The sequence below is a fragment of the Nematostella vectensis genome, chromosome 1 (genome assembly GCF_932526225.1).
Source record: "Nematostella vectensis chromosome 1, jaNemVect1.1, whole genome shotgun sequence".
NCBI classification, from domain to species: Eukaryota; Metazoa; Cnidaria; class Anthozoa; order Actiniaria; family Edwardsiidae; genus Nematostella; species Nematostella vectensis.
In genome coordinates, this window is record NC_064034.1 from 943,209 (window position 1) to 962,500 (window position 19,292).

General features: G+C 50.7%; 1 protein-coding gene across 6 annotated transcripts in view; it reads left to right on the plus strand.

Moving 5' to 3' along the window:
• The first annotated feature begins 616 nt into the window (after positions 1–616).
• The window catches only part of LOC5516299, a 105,315-nt gene continuing 86,639 nt past the window's right edge, over positions 617–19,292 (plus strand). For 4 of the 6 annotated variants that reach the window (XM_032386195.2, XM_032386196.2, XM_032386197.2 and 1 more), the window contains exons 1-7: positions 617–868; positions 2,967–3,157; positions 3,692–3,802; positions 4,374–4,433; positions 4,499–4,564; positions 17,067–17,378; positions 17,685–18,716. In XM_032386195.2, coding sequence (XP_032242086.2) covers positions 724–868; positions 2,967–3,157; positions 3,692–3,802; positions 4,374–4,433; positions 4,499–4,564; positions 17,067–17,378; positions 17,685–18,716 — 1,917 coding nt within the window. In that variant the 5' untranslated portion in view covers positions 617–723. Of the gene's footprint in view, positions 869–2,180; positions 2,314–2,695; positions 2,847–2,966; positions 3,158–3,691; positions 3,803–4,373; positions 4,434–4,498; positions 4,565–17,066; positions 17,379–17,684; positions 18,717–19,292 lie in introns of those variants that run through there. The other 2 variants (XM_048731909.1, XM_048731910.1) reach the window with 2 other exon arrangements.

Below are 19,292 nucleotides of genomic sequence, written 5' to 3' on the forward strand. Positions count from 1 at the left end.
AAATGCTCTCTCTTTCCTTTGTTGCGCACAACAGAGAAATTAATCCAAGAAAACAAGGAGAAAATCATGAAAAACAGGTTTTGGGAAATTATACTGGAACATTGCAATCAAACATCAGAACCTATCAGAATCTGCGTTGTTGTCGACTTTTTCTTTTAAAGTTTTTTTAATATTTGCGCCTAAGCAAAAATCAATTTTAATGGTCTCTTGATTTTATAAAAGTCTTATAAATACGATTTTCGGTTTTAGTTGTTGTCAATCTTTTATCTTATCTTATCATCATGTTTATACCACTAGCCGGTACCTAGGCAGGAAAGACAAAAAAGAGAAAAGATGAGAGAGCACTTCTTTTTCTATCCCACCCCCTACCCCGAGGATGGAGAAGTAGATCCAGGAGCGATGTTGTTTGTGTTTTCCCGCTCCTCTTCACATGGTAAATGTAGCTTCATAACATAGGAATATCAAAATTGAAAGATACCGAAATCAGAAAAAAAAATCATATTAATTGTTTCACAACCCATCATCTATTTGTTTTTTTTTCTATTCATAGTTGACCTTAAATAATTTGAGCTACTTTTATTCTAACACCTGCTAAAATGAATAATGTATATGTTATTACTCTACTTTCCATGGTTACAAGTATAGCGAAGTTTATGGCTAAACAGGCCTTCCTACTTTGACTTTAATTCATAAGTTAAAGGTTTGGCTTAAAAAATCATAATAATGTCTAGCAACCAAGCGATTTTACCGTACATAGACAAGAATGCGTGCTTAGTGCAGCAGCATGGAAAGGGGATGTCGCGACGTAGGGCCATCGAACAGAGGATTGAGAAAAGACGATCTGAAATACGACCTCACTGCAGTTCAGGTAAAAACACATGTTGGGACTCTGAGGCAAATGATAAACTTGCCGTTCCCTCCTCTTTTACTCAAAAGTACAGAAGAGTCCTTTATTCTGAGCTTTTTGTGCGTTTTTCGGTTCCGGTTAGAATAATTTTAAGAACAATGAATGGAAATGTTAATCTCCAAACTGACTATTGCGCGCATCGCATTATACTTCTATGTTTACTTTTGAATTTTACAAATGACGGGATAAGGTTTATTACGAAGATGTGTACGATTGATACAATTGTTAATCTGTATGCCTTTTCGTAACCTATAAGATCGTCGGTGAATAGAAAATAAGAAAGAACAAGAATATGAGTTATGTAAAAGGTATCGCTAATAATTGTGCCTTTTTCTTTCCTTCACCGCGCGTCTGATGTGTTATTGACCTGGTCTGTATAAAAACTAGGCTGATGAAAAAACATTCTTTACAGTAAATAAGACTTACATGTCTTATGCTAATGTTAAGAAATTCGAGTAATCAAATCTCTCTTCGCCATTCAGTCTCCATGGAATGGACTGTATCCGAAACGCGGAAACGTTTTTCTGATAACAATTTATCACTTTGCTTATCTCTTAGCATCTAACTTATTTGAATTTATTTCGTTATTTTTCATATTAGAAAGGTAAGCGTTATCATAGTAACTATTAAACTTTCCGCGTATGACTGACATTTTGCGATAATATTTATTGGATATAAGATGGTAAACGATGTTGTCTAACCAGCCAAACTGCGAACCTTTGCATATATATGTATTTGCATACAGGACACCTTTATTTTTCCACGAAAAAGCAAATATTATAGTCAGCTTAACAGCATTCATCATTCAATAGGACATAAAATACATTTGTTCGTTTGTTTCTATTCCTATTTGTTAGAGTAAAAAGTATCCTTCCATTATACTTGAGTCAATAAGAGCCCTTTTTTGCACTATCGTCTAGAGGTCTCGAATCTTTGTTCTTTTTGTTGCTAGAAATAACAACATGTACTTTTTAGGGCCATGTTCGGATGGTTGATGGCCTCTGAGACTGAGACTCTGAGGGGCTAGGAAACTAGTTTTGAAAACTAAAATTTTGAATGCTTTCACAAATGGATGATTATAGCATCCTACAATCAGAAAGAAAACCTAAAAAAAAAAGAACCTAAGCGACTCTTTTGTGTTGGCGTCCATTCCATAAACAGATCTATTGTCCGAGAAGCGCCAACGAAGTGCTAAATGTTTGGATTGTTGACTAGCGACGCGCAAATGGTGGAAATTATTTCCCGTTGGAGTGTTTTGCACGAATTAAAAGAAGTTTGTTATGTGTGTTACGTTGTAAAGGAGTTGTTTATTTGACTCAATTCAGAGTTTAGAGGTTTACAAGTTGATTCATTCATAGTATTTATGGTGGTGTGTAGCTCCATTCCTCGTCACCAGGAAGTTAAAGGTAACACCAACATGATGTGCTCTGGCGCATGTCATCTACTATTATACTTAGGCGACTGATTTGCTTTGCTTTGGACACATTGAAAATGAAACATATCCGACTCTTCTTTTCTGAATTCACCAAAATGTCTTAATACAAAAACGAGAAACAATTGAAAATAGCAACAGTGATTAGTAATGTCACCGCTTTCCGTCACGTTTCAGACACGAAACAGTAATGGTTTAGTTTTATCAGAGAAACATCCAACCATGTAACATTCGTATAAAGACGGCGGCAATATATCCCTTGAAAAGGAAAGAAATCAAGGCAATCTCTATACCGAGTTATAGCGATATGATGAATTACTCTGACAGGAAAACGATGCATGAGACCGCTATATAAGCAGATAAAGCGAAATGGTCTGCCAATGTGCTGCGCCTTCAATAGGGACGTTTTAGATTCACCGTTACAGTGGATCTAAAACGTTCCACACGCTGGAGGAATAGGACAGCAAGTTAAGTCAGCCGGCCACGGGATATACTGGACTGACCCAAGTATAGAACCACTATTTTTTTACCTCTGATACATTTGCATTTTTTCGCCAACGGTTCCTCTGATATAATAAAATGCTTTCGTTAAGTAATGATTACTACAAAAATGGCTTGCCTTTTCAGCTTCGTCGTCTAAAAGTGACTTCGAAGATGACAGAAAGCTGAGCCCGCTGGTTAAATACCAAGTTCAGCGGTCAATATGCAGCGCCATGGACCTGTCCCCGAGATATCAAGAGGCCAAAGTCGACGAGTGGTTACAAAAGAACCGCATCAAAGTGAGGCACAAGCTGCCAAGGCTGGATCCACTTACACTGGTATGTGGAATTAGGATTAGAAAAAAATGACCGCAATATAATAATGGATCGATGTTAGAGTTATTCTTGCGCGAGAACAAGCGCAAACGCTTGAGAATATCGGTCAAGAAAATCAAGTATTTGCGTAATGCGTTAACTACCAATCTTTGTGCATCAATGGCAAATGTGGATGGTTTTGATGATATAATGATGATGATGATGAATTTGATGATGACAACGATTTAAATGATGATGATGATGATAATGATATGATGATGATGATGATTTTAATGATGATGATGGTGATAATGATATGATGATGATGATAATGAATTTGATTATGACAATAATTTTAATGGTGAATAATGATGATAATGATAAGGATGATGATCGATAATTTTGATGATTTAATGATAATGGTGGAGGTTATGATTATGATTTTCATTTTAGGACCACTTTATAACCACATAATATAGAGTTATGCTTAATGGCGAGGATATGGTCGTTTATAAGATTCCGTTTTGACTTGTGTAGTTCTCTTTTGACACCTTGTAGACTAGCCGTGGGGTGGATATGGAGAAATACATCAATTTTATATACCCCCCTCCCATGTGCCTCAAACTGAGAAATGGGATTCCTCCTCGACAAAGACGACCAAGCTACGAGGTAATAATAATAGTAGTAATATAAAAATATTAATGATGATGTTGTTGATGCCCGCCCCTATCAATATCTCGAGAATCTTGGGAATCTCCCTTTGGATCCCAGATGGTGAACAAACATACAGAAAAGAACGTGCCTCAGAAAGGTAACGTTTAATTTGGGCTCCCTGTGGATTTGGCAGGAAAGAGTGTCACGAGCGCTCCACAATTTCCCCCTCCTCCCTGTATGAAGAAGTTTGTAAATATGTCGAAAAGAGATATCAGCAGTTGCTTGCTGCTACTGAAAGCAAAAAAGTCAAACTAATTTGGAAATGCATGAAATGGCTACCGATAGTAAGCTGGTGATTAAAAATCGGGAAAGATTCTTTGTCAAGAATTTTCTTACTGAAGTGATCTCTGAAAAAAAAGCAGTACGCATTTTTCCGAGGTAAGAAATGGCGCCACAACCTAAATAGTGCGTTGGGGAGGTCCACGGAAGCACCAGGCTCTTCAGAACCCAAAAGATCGACTTTTAAATGCTCGGCTTTGCCACCATCTACCTTAATGCCTGATCGAGTCTAATCTTTTCGACACAGGAAGTCATCGCTGAACCCAAGGAGCCCTGTCCCCGACTCCTGCGTGCTCTCCACGGGAAGGTGAGACTTAAGCCAAATAAAGCGAGGAGTAATAAGTGTAGACGTACTAATAAAATGTCTTCTAGGAACACTCACTTGTCTTGAACCCTGTCGTTCGTGTCGGAGGAGGATACAAGAGACTTACGTGGAAGGTTAGTAGTTAGTAGCCACCGCCAACATTCGACCAACTAGCACTCGTCGCTAACACTCGACTAACAAGCACTTATCGCTAAACACTAGACCAACTAGCACTCGTCGCTAACACTCGGCTAACAAGCACTTGTCGCTAACACTGGGGGGGACCAGGGGGTTTCAGAGAAACTAGTGGGAGGCGCGAATCGCCCCTCCGGTCCTCCCAGCCTCGTCTTCCCGTCTTAGGCTTGGGAGGCGCGAATCCCCCCTCCGAGCCCCCCAGCCCCGTCTCTATATATCAGGCAGATAATGCTTCACGTACATAAACAATCGTCAAAAGCTAATGTAGGCCAAATCGATTTCACGTACATAAGCTTTTGGCAATTGCTAATGTAGGCCAAATCGATTTCACGTACATAAGCTTTTGGCAATTGCTAATGTAGGCCGGGGCCGTTCCGCGTACATAAGGTCGGGGCGAAAAAGCGCATGGATAAATCTACGCAAAACCTACGGAGCGCCCAATAACCGTTTTTCGGCCGTAAATTCGAAGCCGCTGGCGTGGCGTTTAAACCTGAGTTCTACTCGAACACCTCGCTCCCGAACTCCTCGCGAATTTCTCGCAGCCTCTTTTTCATCTTTTCGCGTGCCTCCAGGGAGGGCCCATTCCCGCTTTTTTCTCACGCGGTGCGAGGCGGTGTCGAGCTCTGATAGAGGCCTTGAGCGCATACTATCTCTCTTGTTCCTGATGTATTAGCCGAAACTCTTCGTCTGAGATATGCCCGTCCTGCAGAGCCTTAGAGACCAGCTCGCTGATCGAGTTTTTCTTACTCTCCGCTAAAACCATCGTGTCTCCGTGTTTAGCCACCTTGCTCGTAAGACCCCTAGAGACTACCCCCGCGCCCGCGCCCACGACACCGACCAGCCCAGCGACCCCTGCCAGTGGACCGTCGACCAGAACCCCTATACCACTCAAAGAGACCCCCACCCCGGCACTGGAAAGCGCCCCTGCAGCGATGCCGGATGCCACAGACACAGCATGGGTAACGGCAAAGGCGCGCTTATACTTCTTCCGCACCTGTCGATGATGCGTTATCTCGTTGTCTAGAACCGCCTGAGTGTCACATATTTTCTGGAGTCGGAAGCTTCGCACGTCGCCGCCGATGCTTGCCGGAGCGGTAGGCGTCATGTGCGTTTGCGGGCAAATCGGGGGGCAGACGCTGGGAAGCGAGGGGTATATGGCACCGCTGCTAACGTCGCTGTTTGCCATGCTTGTTATGTCGGACCTAGGTTAGCTCTAATACGAGGCGAACAGGCTTGCCCTTAATGTCCACCCGTCTACCGCGGTCATCCCTGATCCATATTCGGATACTCGAGACAAACTCAGAGGAAGACGCTGCGACAAAACGGGGATGTCGGGCCCATAGACGACTTTCTCGTGCGCCCTCCCGCGGGTTTCTAGGCAAGCGAGAACGGTTGAAGGCTCGTCTAAGGCGAGGCACTGCGAGCGGTCTACGATATCGCAGAAGATGTAGAGGGCCTCTATTTTCGGCAAAGTCACCTTAAGTGGGGGCCCCCCCACGGGCAGTGCGAGGCCCCGCCCACCCAACTGATCATCTTTAGCCTCTAGGCCAAATAGTGCGCAAAGCTCGGCGTTCAGGAACACAATGCCTTTGGACATGAGCGCGATCTTCCCGGTGAGGGGATCCAGCTTCGCGCTCAGAATCTTGCTTTCGGCGCGGTTGATCGTTTCCACGATGGACTCGGCCGTGTGGTGTCCGGCTGGTAGAGTAGCGATGGGCGGGAGGGAGGCTATAGTCTTTATCTGATGCTCCCGCTCGAGATTATACCAGCTGTTAAACAGCGAGCACTGCCGGAGCGCCACGAAGCGGGGGCGCCTTATCGGCTGCTCGAAGAAGAGCGTCAGTTCGCCTCCTGTGAACACAGCATGTAGGACCACCATTGTGTTGAACATAGCCCGCCTTCGTGTTTAATAGGGCTGAGCATGGATTGGGAAGGCTGGCGGATGCTGAACGGGGTTCCCCGAAGGTAGGAGGAGGAACGAAGAAGGCGGCAGTTGCGGCGGGAGCCTCTATAGCCGAACATATCAAACACGCTATAGCCGAACAAGTCGAACGCGCAAAGGCCGGTTTCCCTAGGTCTCTGACCCTCGCGCAAAAGCTGCTCTACGCCGTGCCCGCGACCCCCGTGGAGAGCACGGCCTCAGACATCACCCCACTACTCACGCAGCTGGAGATACACGTGGCTGAGGACAAATCATTCACGACTAGGGTCCGAGACATATTCAAAGAGACAGTAGTCACGCACAAGTCCGCCAAGGAGTCTCGCCTGTGGCTATCGGAGCCTTCCTATGGGTACTTGCCACAGCAACTCAACTTTGCGGTCTAATGCGCAACCGCCGGATGTGGGGTGTTCCTAGTCGACCCCGCTTTCGCCACGCTCCCCTCTGTCATCAGGGGATTTCTAAGGTTTCACGTCTACTTTACCAACCGGAAGATACTCTACGAGCTCGGCGCCCCCCTGCCTGGCGACAGCCCGTTCACGCAAAAAAGTAACCCCTACAAGAAGGCCGCTTTCGAGCGTCTGTGTATAGAGTTCGGTTTGCCGCGTAAGCCGGACTTCCGATGGAAAGGCGGGCGGAACCACGGGCTAGGCGATGTGTTTGTGTTCTACCCGGGGGAGGGGTATGGCAACGTGCACGTGATCCGTGGCTACGACACGGCGGCGGACGAGTACCCGAGCCACCTCAATCTGTTTAGCGACGAAGGTGGGGACGTACAATAGTGGGAAGCAGGTGGGTTACATACGCAACGACGACCACGGGGGCGTGCAATATAGCTGGTTTGCGCCTCCCAAAGGTGAGGGGCTGACAAAAGCAGGGCTAGGAAGACTCGATCGCTCGGTCGAGGCGTTCGTCTACACAGTGCTTGGCGCGCAGGTAAACCGGTGGGCCGGCCATTGGGGCGCAGGCGGAGTTCACGAAGCTGCTCGAAGACGCGATCATAGAAAACGACATCGCTCAAAGCGTGCAAAGGTACCATTTAGCCGTGCAGGAGGCCAAGGTGAGACTGAGTCTTGCGGTCGCACCAGGAGTGTGGCTGATGCCGAGTGATCTGGTGATAAACACGCAAAGCGTCGTGGGCTACAACAATAAGCTGCAGAAAGCCACGGACTCCATAACGCTCGGCGCAAGCGCGATCAACACCGAGACAAAGCCAGTCGGTGCTCATAACATGGCCGGTGGGCAACCTAGGGTGCAACACGTGACTGACCCTGGGATCGACCGCGTGCCGTCCCGGCGGCAAAGCAAGCATTCCGCCCCTGCGAAAGTGCACGCAGAGGGCGCGGCCCCTACCCCCCCTCCACGTACGCACGCTGCGCATAGCATGTCGGGCGAAAAAAGTGACCTCACCGCCCTCAAGGCGGGGCTGTCGGCACTCGCGGTGGCCGCGGCGTATTACTTGTTCCGATGACTGCTTTGCATTCGACGAACCAAGAACGCGGCTACGACTAGAATGAGCAGCCACGCATTTTCGCCAAGGAATTTCACCGCTTCTCCTGCAGCTTTAAACACGAAGTTCGCGATGCTGCCTACTAGCCCGGGGAGAAGCTCGCCCAGCTTTTTCCCGATGGCCTTAAGCCCGTTACAGACCCCTCTGGCCACGGAGGAGAGCGACTTGCCGAGCGACGTCACAATGGCCGCGATCGTCGTCGCTACGGCCAACCCGATGGCGGTGACGGTAAAGCCGTACTTTTTGAAAATGGCTTTGATGCGCTCTCTTAGCGGCTTTTGGTTATCGACCTCTCGGTTTTCGCGTTCTAGTTCGTCGATCTCGGACAGCCTCTCCTCGTTGCGCTCACGGGCCTCTTGGCGGCTACTCTCTGACATGTTAGGGTCGTCGATGGTCTCCCTGTCTGTGGCTACCACCCATTGCAGCTCTTGGACCCGTTCTGTGTTCTCCTGGATGACCGCGTCTGCCACGGACCCCATCGCCAGCCTGAAGCCTCTCAGCGTTGCGACGTCTTGTTGGACGCCCCCGTCCTCGTTGAACAGCTGTCTTGGTTTAGACCAACCTCCTTTGCCGAGGTTGCGAACCTGTATTAGCGTCTTTCCCCTCCGGTCTGACTGGAACCGTAGCAGATTCTCGTGAAGGTCTGGGTATTCCTCCCTGAGGGACTGGAGACCGAGTCTTGTCGCTGCACCCTCTGTGATGAACGAGGTTTCAGCGCTTGCCGTTCCGGCGGTTTGCGTTGCGTTTCGCGTAGCCATGCCATGCGCAGCATGCGTACGCGACGACGTGCTCGTCATTGGGATCGACTCCCCATCGTCGGGGTCAAACGGGATAAGGGGCGTCGTCTCGTCGTCCCCCGCCCCGCGATCGGCGGACGCACCCGGCAAGGTATCGTCAATGTCAACGTCAACATCACCCATGATGCGTGCGCATAACTCGTGCTATGCTATGTTAGACATGTCTAACAGTCCGCACCATAGCCACGCGGCTTCGTACTTTATGTGTATATACATATGATATACGTATACGATGTCAGTCAGCGATAAACTTGACCCCCAACGAACACCCAGAACCCCTCTGGGGTTGAAAGCCGGGAGAACTGTTCACCGGGTCACTCTCAACCCGTCGACGGCCTTCCCAGGCGAGACGCTATATGTGGCGGTCCCAAAGCTATCGGAAGGCGTCACGCTCGTGCCTGGCTCCTTGAGGGTCGGTCTCGATCTCTCCATCTCAGGCCATGCAAAAAATACCGTCGTAAACAACGTCGGCCGAAATCTCGTGAGCCGCCTGAAAATCACGTTTGCAGGAGAAACGCTCCAGGACACCAACCGCTACGACGTCTTCAAGACGTATGAGGAGCTTTACCTGTCCAAGGTCGAGAGAGAGGACCGCCTGGAGCAGGGCATACAGTCAGAAAACATGCGCAAGCTTCGCTCCAAGGCTGGCGATAAAGCGACTAGTAACGCCAAGGAGAACGCTCTAAACGCCGCCCACGGGGCGAGGTACACCATCCCGCTAGACCATTCTCTGCTGACGGACCACGGCGTGCTGTACCCAAGGGCGCTCTCCGGGGCGCTGCTCTTCGAGATCACGCTCGCAGCGGTTGACCAGGTAGTAGTCGGAAGCGATGCTACCAAATTATCCTATGGCATCAAAAATCTTGAGCTGGAATACGAAAGCCTGAGGGACGACAACCTCGCCCGGTCTGCAGCCGCCGCCTACCAAAACGGGACAACGTTCTTCTACGAGCAAGTGAACCTTCACAAGACCTTCCATATTAGCAAAGGGACGGACAACATAATCAACGAGAGTGTCAACCTGCCGCGAAGGTCTATGAGTGGTCTGTTGCTCCTCTTTGTGGAGCCATACACGGCAGGGGCTCGCGACTCTGAGAAGTTCGTGTACCCCGACATCAAGAGCGTTCGCGTTACAATCGACGGCATGCCAAACAAGGTCTTCAGCCAGGGGCTGCGCCCCACGGATTTCTGGAGGGAGGCGAAAAGGCGGTTCGTCCGCCCCTCCCCGGGGGGGCACAGCGGAGTGCCTGCCGCCCCGGCAGTCGGCCCCGAGTCGTTCTATGGCGATGACAAGTTTGCTCTGTGGATCGACCTTCGAACGACGGACGACAGTGCTATCCATGGGGGTGGTTTCCGGTTGGTCAATACCCGCGACGGTTTGCACCTCGAGATAAAACGCACGGCGAGCGGCACGGGTACCGTAAACTGTCACGTGTTTGTGGTGGCCGACGCCCAAATGAACCTTATGAACAGACAGCTAGAGTCCATACAATACTGAGCACATACGCCGGAGCGTGTTTCTGCGCGAAGCAGTATGGACCCGAAAAACATCCCATTTAACGCTCTCATCGTGGGCCCGACGCCATGCGGGAAGACCCAATTCGTAGTGGACCGGCTGCGCGGCCCTTTCCGGGGCAAGTTTGACTACATCGTACTCGTGTGCCCTACCTTTGTCTACAACAAAACATACGACGGCTTCGGCGAGGGCGACGATCGTCTGTTTGTCATCGCACCTGAGGCGGGTCAGATCGACATACTGCAGAGGTTTGTCTCCGCTCTCTTCGAAGGCATTAATACGCTAATCATACTCGACGACTGTGCGGCCTCGAAAGACGTAAAGAGGCGCTCTGACCAGCTCGTCAACTTGGCGTTCAGCGCGCGCCACGTGGGTATCAGCGTGTGGGTGATCACGCAGCAGCTCACCAGCATCACGAAGCCGTTCCGTGAGAACATCGCGGCCTTGGTGGTCTTCTATACACCGAGCAAGGCGGACATGAAAACTGTCCTGCATGACTACGGCGCGGAGCTCTCGGAAGAAAAGATGAAAAATTACATGAAGGCCTTCAAGACGAAAAAGTTCTCGAAGTTAGAGTTTTGCTTGCGTCACCCTTATACCATCGCCCTAGTCGAACTGTAACCACCGCCCTAGGGCATAACGTATATAATCGAACGTGTTGCACCTTAGCCACGGCATGATGAGCGACAAATACTTTGAGAGTCCTCTTGAGGGGGCGCCGCAGGCCTCCCGGCCGTCGAGTCGTTGGACTGCTCGACGCATCCTGCCGGAACGGCAACCGGAGGTGAGCAAACTGAGATAGCAGACGCGAGGGAGAAACTCGCGATTCTCTTAGCCTCGGGGAAGTCGAGAGAAATGGTAGGCAAGGCCCTGACTCACGACGACGTCAAACGCATGAGCGCCGAGGAGGTGAGGAAGTACGAGAAGCGATACGAGACCGCTCTAGCCAGCTGGACTACGGACGCCCTGGCAGACAGCTTTCTGAAGCTTACGACCAAGCTAGTAGGCATGGCGCTGCCGATAGACAGTGTGGCCGATCTTCACAACGACCTAGTGTCCGACTACATCATCAACAACGAGCTCCGCATATTGTGCGGAAGCCTGTCTCTACGCTGCGGTCGTTTGATGGCTTTAGCCGCCGGGGCGTTACACGTAGCACGTCATGTGAACACCGCCGGAACGGCAAGCGCTGACACGCGGTGTCAACTCGAGGTAGCAGCCGCGGACTCACCAGTGGTTTGCCTGCCGGAACGGCACACGGACAGTGGCGAGTCTGCCATCCCGGAGTAGACGTTAATTTGAAAGCTTGCCACTTCTTCTACCACTTGGTACCAAGTAGTTGACACCGCGTGTCAACACAAATGGAGGAACCTCCACAAATGGAGGAGCCTGCCGGAACGTCAGCGGAACCCGACAGCTGCGGAGCAAGCTGCTCAAGAACCTGCACGTACGCCTTCGGCGTTGGCGGAGAGAATCACGAGCCCCGAACCACCCGCGACCCGACCTAAACACCCTGGACGAGTCGAAGCCGGAAGGTGCTTGGCAAAGTGGAACCGAATTAACAGAGCGAAGAAAGAGGCACTTCGTGTCGTGCAGTCGCCGGTGGCCCCGGGGCCGAGCGAGCCGCAGGGACGCGAGGGCTTGCGCGCGCGCGCCGACGATGCCTTCGGCATCACACACACACCAGCCCCGGAAAGCAACTCTGCCTGGTCGGCTAGCTCGGTTATCGGGGTCGCTGGTCTTCTAGTGTCATTGTTCGGCCTCTACACACGTAGGCGGGAGCTAGCTGCCGCGTTCACTCGCACACCAGCTGTTAACCAGCGAGCTACCGATCCGCATGCTACCGAAGGTACCGACAACGTGACTCCGCCCGCAAGGCCGCCGCTGGCGGCCGCACAGCAGACCAAGGATCGCGTTCCGGCGACAGCGCTTCGCGCTCCCGGACAATGCAAATCTCGGCTGTTATCCATGGAGTAAGCAGACATTCAGACACGAGGGCCCCACCCATATCCGCACGTCCGTGCATCGCAATGTCGACGACGCAGCAGAGCAAGATTACAAAGACCATCACCGACGCCGCAGTCATAACCGGCCTCGTCGCCGGTATCGGCTGGGTTGGGCGCAAGGTCTTACGCTAGGACTTCACCAAAGACCCCTCCGCGAACGCCATGAACTACGCAAAAATGACTGCCGCCGTTGCAGGTGCTGTCGCTTTGAAGGGTTACCTTGAGGACCAGAAGATCCTGCCCATGTAGTAGTGTACTGTGGCACATGTAGGCCGTGTATTAGACTCGTGTTCACGTACACACAGCACGTGAAATGTGCTTCCCACAAACATGGCCTCTATCGCGATTTTGGTTGGCGGCGCCGTCCTAAACGCGACTGCATTCGTTGGTGGCAACTACCTCGCAAAGTTCCTGTCGAACGATGAGAGCCCTGCCTTAGCTGAGAAGGAGAGGCACGACAAGGCCCCGGAGAAATACCAACGAGACTATGGACGCTACCAACAGCGGCGACAAAAAATCCTCGATTGGCGAGCTCATCGTCGCGAGAGAGGGTCCCTCGCAAAGCAGAACTTCACCGACACCGACTACGCGCTCAGACTCTACAACCAGACCCGGCCGGAACAATCCCTGGAGTCGATGCGGGCCCCCGAGCTGTCCGACTACTACATCCCCAGCAAAACGCAGAAGAACGCCGAGTTGGAGTACATTGGCGCCGGCGCTCTCGCCATCGGCTACGCAGCTAGCCGTTTGCTGTGATGCAGCTGCCGTTGAAACGTGTTTCTGCGCTGCGTCTAGGCGGCCTTTTTCCATGCTGCGCGTATACGCATGCGTATACGTATACGTATACGTATAACATGATCGCAGACCGAGTTCGCGCAGCAGACGGCAAACGCCTGTTGGAGACTGACACATGCGTTGCAACGCATTGCGATGCATCGCGATACACGCCGGAACGGCAAGCGCATGTCTGACGAAGAACTCGATGCGTTCCTTCGTCCCATATACTACGCCAGAGGCGGCTTCCAGGGAGTGACCGCTCTGCATGCCAAACTTCCCAAGGGCTCAGCCTCCATAGATCGAGTGCGCAAGTGGGTAAGCTCGCAGCCCGTCGGGGGCTACACACAGACACCCCCTCCTCCGACTACCCACGCCCACTTCTCGGAGCAGATACCAAACCGTATCCACCAGTCGGACCGGCTATTCTTGCCAACCGACCGCGGGTACAAGTATGCCCTGACTGTCGTTGACGTTGCTTCACGATATAAAGCCGCCCGCCCACTGAGGACTAAGAGCGCGGTCGTCGTCTCCCGCGGACTCGCTGGCATCTATGCAGAGGGACCTCTCACATGGCCTAAAGTCCTCATGGTTGATGACGGCACGGAGTTCAAGGGTGCTACCACAAAGCTCCTAACAGACCACGGGGTGGAGGTCCGACGGGCTGAGCCAGGGCACCACAGGAGCCAAGCTTTAGCCGAGTCTTTCCATCGTTGGCTGGCACAGCGCCTATTTCGTGCGCAGTACTCGAAGGAGCTTGCATTAGGCAAGACAAACCGCGAGTGGGTTACTGCTTTGCCAATCGTCATCTCGGACATGAACGCAACGAAGACTCGCATGACTGGCTTTGCTCCTAAGGACGCCATAAAGCTGAGGCGCGTGCCTCTGAAAGCCGAAAAGCCTCCCTTAGAGGTCCCTTTAGAGGTCGGAACGGAGGTGTACATCGCCGTAAACGAGGAAGACCTTCAGGACAAGGGCCGACGGCGAGCGACGGACCCGTGGTGGACAAGCAAGGCATACCCAATACTAAAGAGGGTCATGGAGCCCGGACAGCCAGTGTTGTATTACACGGCGTACTCTAAGCACGGCTTCACGCGTTCGCAGTTGCGTAGCGTGACGCTAGCGTCACGCTAGCGCGATCAGCGCTTGTGCCTTCTATTGCAGCTAAGGCACGTGAGTCTGAATTCCACTTGTAGTGACCCTGACTGTCGTCCCGCCGGTCGATACTGAAGCATTGGGGATGACTCTTGGTGTACCCCTGAAGCAGAAGCTGAGTGCCACAGAGCGTGCACTTCTTTTCCGCGTCAGCAATCATGCCGAGTACGTGGTCTACCGTCAGAACGTGGTGCGGCCCCGTGTACTTTGTGCGGCCCTTTTGCCTGTCGTCTATAGCGTATCGCTTGATTCGCGCTATAATGAGCTCTTCACTGGGCGTAGCCTGCAGTCCTGTGGGAACCAAGGCACCGGGGGTGTTATCGGGGGGGATCACGCGGACTATCTGGTCGGCGCGCCGCACACAGGAGATGCCGGTGTATACAGCATTCGTGATCCAGCCCTCTAAGCTGTGGTCTATGATAAACAAACGTCTTGGAGTCTGGATAGTCTTGCCCTGCACCCGGTGGACTGTCCCCCAGCCCGCGTATTTCCACTCGAGGGGAAGCCCGTTAAGGACCACGCCGAGAGGAACCTCGACTACCGTGCCTTTGTGTCGGATACGATACACGTTCGTAGGGAAGCCGTATTTCCGTACCAAATCAATGGCGTCCGAGGCGCCGCCGAAGACGCTGTCCTCGCATCCTAGGTACGCCGCACGCATGTCGATGTGTTTTTCTTGCTATTCCACACTTTGGACTCAACCTGCGCCGCTCGCCAGACGTCCCTGTATTTAAGAGGCGTTGGCCTGATGTTCTCTCTTTGGGTCAACTTCTTGAAGCGATACCCTATTGCGCCGCCCATTGAGTGCGTAGCTTCGGTGTACTCTTGGTAGGCTGGGTGGTCATCAGGGAGCCATTGAGGATCATATCCAGTCTCGTCTGTAAACGCCCTGTCGATAGCCCAACCGTCTTGTCCCGATCGGTACAGTTTGCCTTCGTGCGTGACTATAACACGCCCATACAGCCAGATCCTCGTGCTTCTGGGGATCGCCCTGTTTATAAAGCGAATGAGCACCCCTCGCACTTTTGCCTCGTGCGTTTTTGCGGCGGCACTGGTAGTGCGAGGCGCTGCCTCCCCCTGACATAACGAACGAAGCTATCCCTCAGCCCCGAAGTCTAGGCCGTGGACGCTCGCGATCGCAGGTGGTTCAGTCGGAAGCTCCGCCCAGGCGTGGTTATTGTGGCAAGGGATGCGGGTTTGTGTGCACCCCCTCTTGTACTTCCCCGAGTCCCACAGGACGTTACCCAGGGCGTCCACGGCTACTAGCTTTACCTCGAGCTTCTTTTCCATCTCAAAGAGGTCTTCTTTGGTGCATCCCGTAGTGGCCAGCTTCTTGTCGAATCGCTCGAGGATCTTGCCTCGTGTCTTGGTTAGACCAAGGGAGCGCGAGGTGCCGCGATTCCTCAAGAAGTCGGCAACATAGCTCACAACACAGTTAGCGAAGGCGTCACTCCCCTCTCGCTCAAACATTGGTCCAGGCTCACCATTTTGCTCAGGTAGAGGGCGAGGCTCATATCTCACGTAGACGAGGTACTCTCGTCCTTTCTCCCAAATACCCACATCGATGCCTTCCAGGGCGCCGACTGCGATTTGGTCCCCTCTTTTGACTAACGACCCACCAATCTTGTGCTCCGAGCGCCCTTCCTCCTCCGTGATTGGCGCCAATGGCTCTGCGGGGGCCTTACCAACGACCGTGAAGAGTCCGTAACGCCGGTCGGGGTCTACCATCTCGAGCACCAGCGGCAGCACTGCGTTTGCCCGCAGAGTTTGCCCCCAACACTAGACAAACTAGCACTCGTCGCTAACACTCGACCAACAAGAACTGGTCGCTAACACTCTACCAACTAGCACTCATCGCTTTCACTAGACCAACTAGCACTCGTCGCTAACACTCGAAAAACAAGCACTCGTCTCTAACACTCGACCAACAAGAACTCGTTGCCATCACTCGACCAATAAACACTCGTCTCTAACACTCGACCAATAAGCACTCATCGCTAATCGAATAATAACAAACACTTGTCGCTAACACTCGACAATCAAGCACTCGTCACTAACACTCGACTAACAAGAACTCATTGCCAACACTCGACCAATAAGCACTCGTCTCTAACTCTAGACCAACTAGCACACGTCGCTAATACTCGAACAAAAAACACTCGTCGCTAACACTAGACCAACAAGCACTCATCGCTAACACTCGATCAACAAGTACTCGTCGCTGATACTCGACCAACAAGCACTCGTCGTTAATACTCGACTTAGCACTTGTCGCTAATACTCGATTAGAGTCGCGTAGACTCCAAAAAAACTAGAACCCTTGATAACTCGAACCTCTCCTAACCCAAAGTGACTTTGCTTTCTTTCCAATTACTTTTTATTACTCTTTATCCTCGTAATTGAACTTTAGCTAACTTTAGCTTTCACTATACGTCCCAGTATAGCAATTGAGACATTGACGCTTATATGTCTTTTATAATTACGTTCATAATGCTATAATAAAACCTTAGCAACAGCAACCCATCGTGTTCGCAGTCGTGTTCGCAGTTCTAGTCAGTTCCCGTTAGTTTGACCAGTCCTTCAAGAAACAATTTCTTTCCACCTATTCTTTCTCTTTTTTAAATATTTTTGTTAACGCTCTCTCACATGGAGAAAAAAATACATATGAAAGAAAACGCAAAGTATTCTGGAAGTTACTGTGATTTATAGTTGACGACACTTTTTTATCACGTGATTTATTTTAGACGGCGGAGGTACTGCCAGGCATTGGTCAGCGTCCACAGGATGTGACGTCAGCGTTCACGTGCGCAACATGCGGAGTCAACATGGCTGTCTCACAAGAGATCATGGACGGGGATGGCGTTATGCGTGTCGTTGTCACGTATCCTAGCAACTGTGCTAGCTGTGGCAAATACGTGAACGCTAGACGGCGCAATATGCTAGAGGAGAGGGCGCTGGACTATGGTGTGCCGGCTCATGAAAGTGTCAAGCAGACCATTTATCGAGGGAACCCGGGACAAGTGTTTGACCACCGGCGATTCGGGAACAAGGATCAGGTAAACGACGCTTACCCTATTCCTTTTTCCATGCGTTCTTGTTTTCATGCATTTCGCCGTTGTTTTACGTCAACATATAAAATAATGGTCGAATATGAGCCTTTGCATCGATTAGTTACATGATATGACACGTAAAACAGCCAAAAAGTTTCTTGGAAACTTATGCTTTATCTAAAAATATATGCATTTGTCAATAACTGTATGGCTCAGATGGCTGGATGCTCTACTTGTTTATGTATCAATTTGCAAAAAGTAACAAACTCTTTGGGGTCTTCGAAGTTATTTATTGTGTCATGTTGACGCTAGGACAAAAAACGAAGAGAGAGAAGACAAAGAAAAGATGACGAAGACTACGAAACAGAGGTAGACTGGCGCAACGACATGGACTCATTCCGTGAACACATGAGTCGTGCTGACTCCGTCTCCGACGACAACGAGAACGACCCCGATTCAGTAGAGAGAAACGGGGACGGCTTTTTTATCACAGAGCCTGGGATAGAAGTCATAGGACTTGAGAAACCTTCTTCGGCACCGGAAGTGCGCAGTGCTTGGGATGATGGGTCAAACTCTGCGCACGTTACGCGCGGGTATGATAGTGACACGCGTCCATCACATGATGAGGTGATAGTAGAACACAGGGATCCTGAATCAGGGATACGAATTCGGGTACGAAAGAAGGAAAGGGGAGGCAAAGAGTATGACACTAGAGATAAGAGGTCACACAGAGGCCGGAAATGGCGTGACGAGCGAGGTAACACATCGCGTGATCAGCGTGACGAGGGATTAAGTGACGATGGAAAACTACGTGACGACGATGATAGTAAATGGCGTGACTATCAAAGTCAGGGGTCTCAGGGCGGCGATGGACAAGGATTGCGTGACGAAGAGGACATACAGTATGAAGGAGGAAGAGAGGGGCGTGACAAACATTATAGCAAGCTTCACGCAAGACGCAAACGTCACGCTAAACGTCACAGGCGTCACGACATAAATGGGAGTGCGACTGCAATAGAAGGCGTTTCTTCTGACGAATCTAGTAGTTATGAGTTTATCATTTATCAATCGAGCGGCGACATACGACATCGCACGAGATCTAGCGACATTCGGCGCGAGAACGCGCGAGTAGTCAAGAGTGACGGTGAAATTCATGACATGGAGCGATGGTACAGAGCGATGAAAGCTCGGCATAACACGAAACGACGCCGAACGTTCCCCAAGTCGCACACAATGTATCCACCTTCAGCGGGGAGTGACTCGGACTATTTGGACGAGGTACAATTGCAAAGGAAACTTACCGCTACATTTGCTGCCCAGAGCTCACGCGATGGACAAACGTTGGTAAGAATGGAACACTCACAGTATCTGAATGTGCACTAATACTGCTAAGTTAATTACAAATATGTGTCATGCGTTCTATCCTACCACGGATCCAAATTCGAACCAGGGTGGTGCGCATTCATAGGTATCATATGGAAAAGGGGTAATATTTGACGCACCTTGAATAAGAAGTGACCCACTCTTAAGCGGCTAAGGAGGGTGCGCGCAACATGAAGATGAATTACACCTCAAGTTCCTTGCAGACCTACAGGCACGGCGCACAAACATACCGGCATTGCCTTGCCCATTAATATGGTGTCTACTAACTAACCACTGTGCGGTACCTACAGACACAAACATACCGGCATTACCTTGCCCGGTAATACGGTGCCTACTAGCTAACCACTGCGCAACAAACATACCGACAGAAATATACCGCCATTGCCTTGCCCAATAATACGGCGCCTACTAACTAACCACTGCGCAACAAACATACCGGCATTGCATGATGATGCATGATGATGCTGGTTGTTTTGTTGCTGTTTGCACGGTAGTAAGAAGGGCCTTTAGTAAGGGGTAATAATTTGATCCAATAAC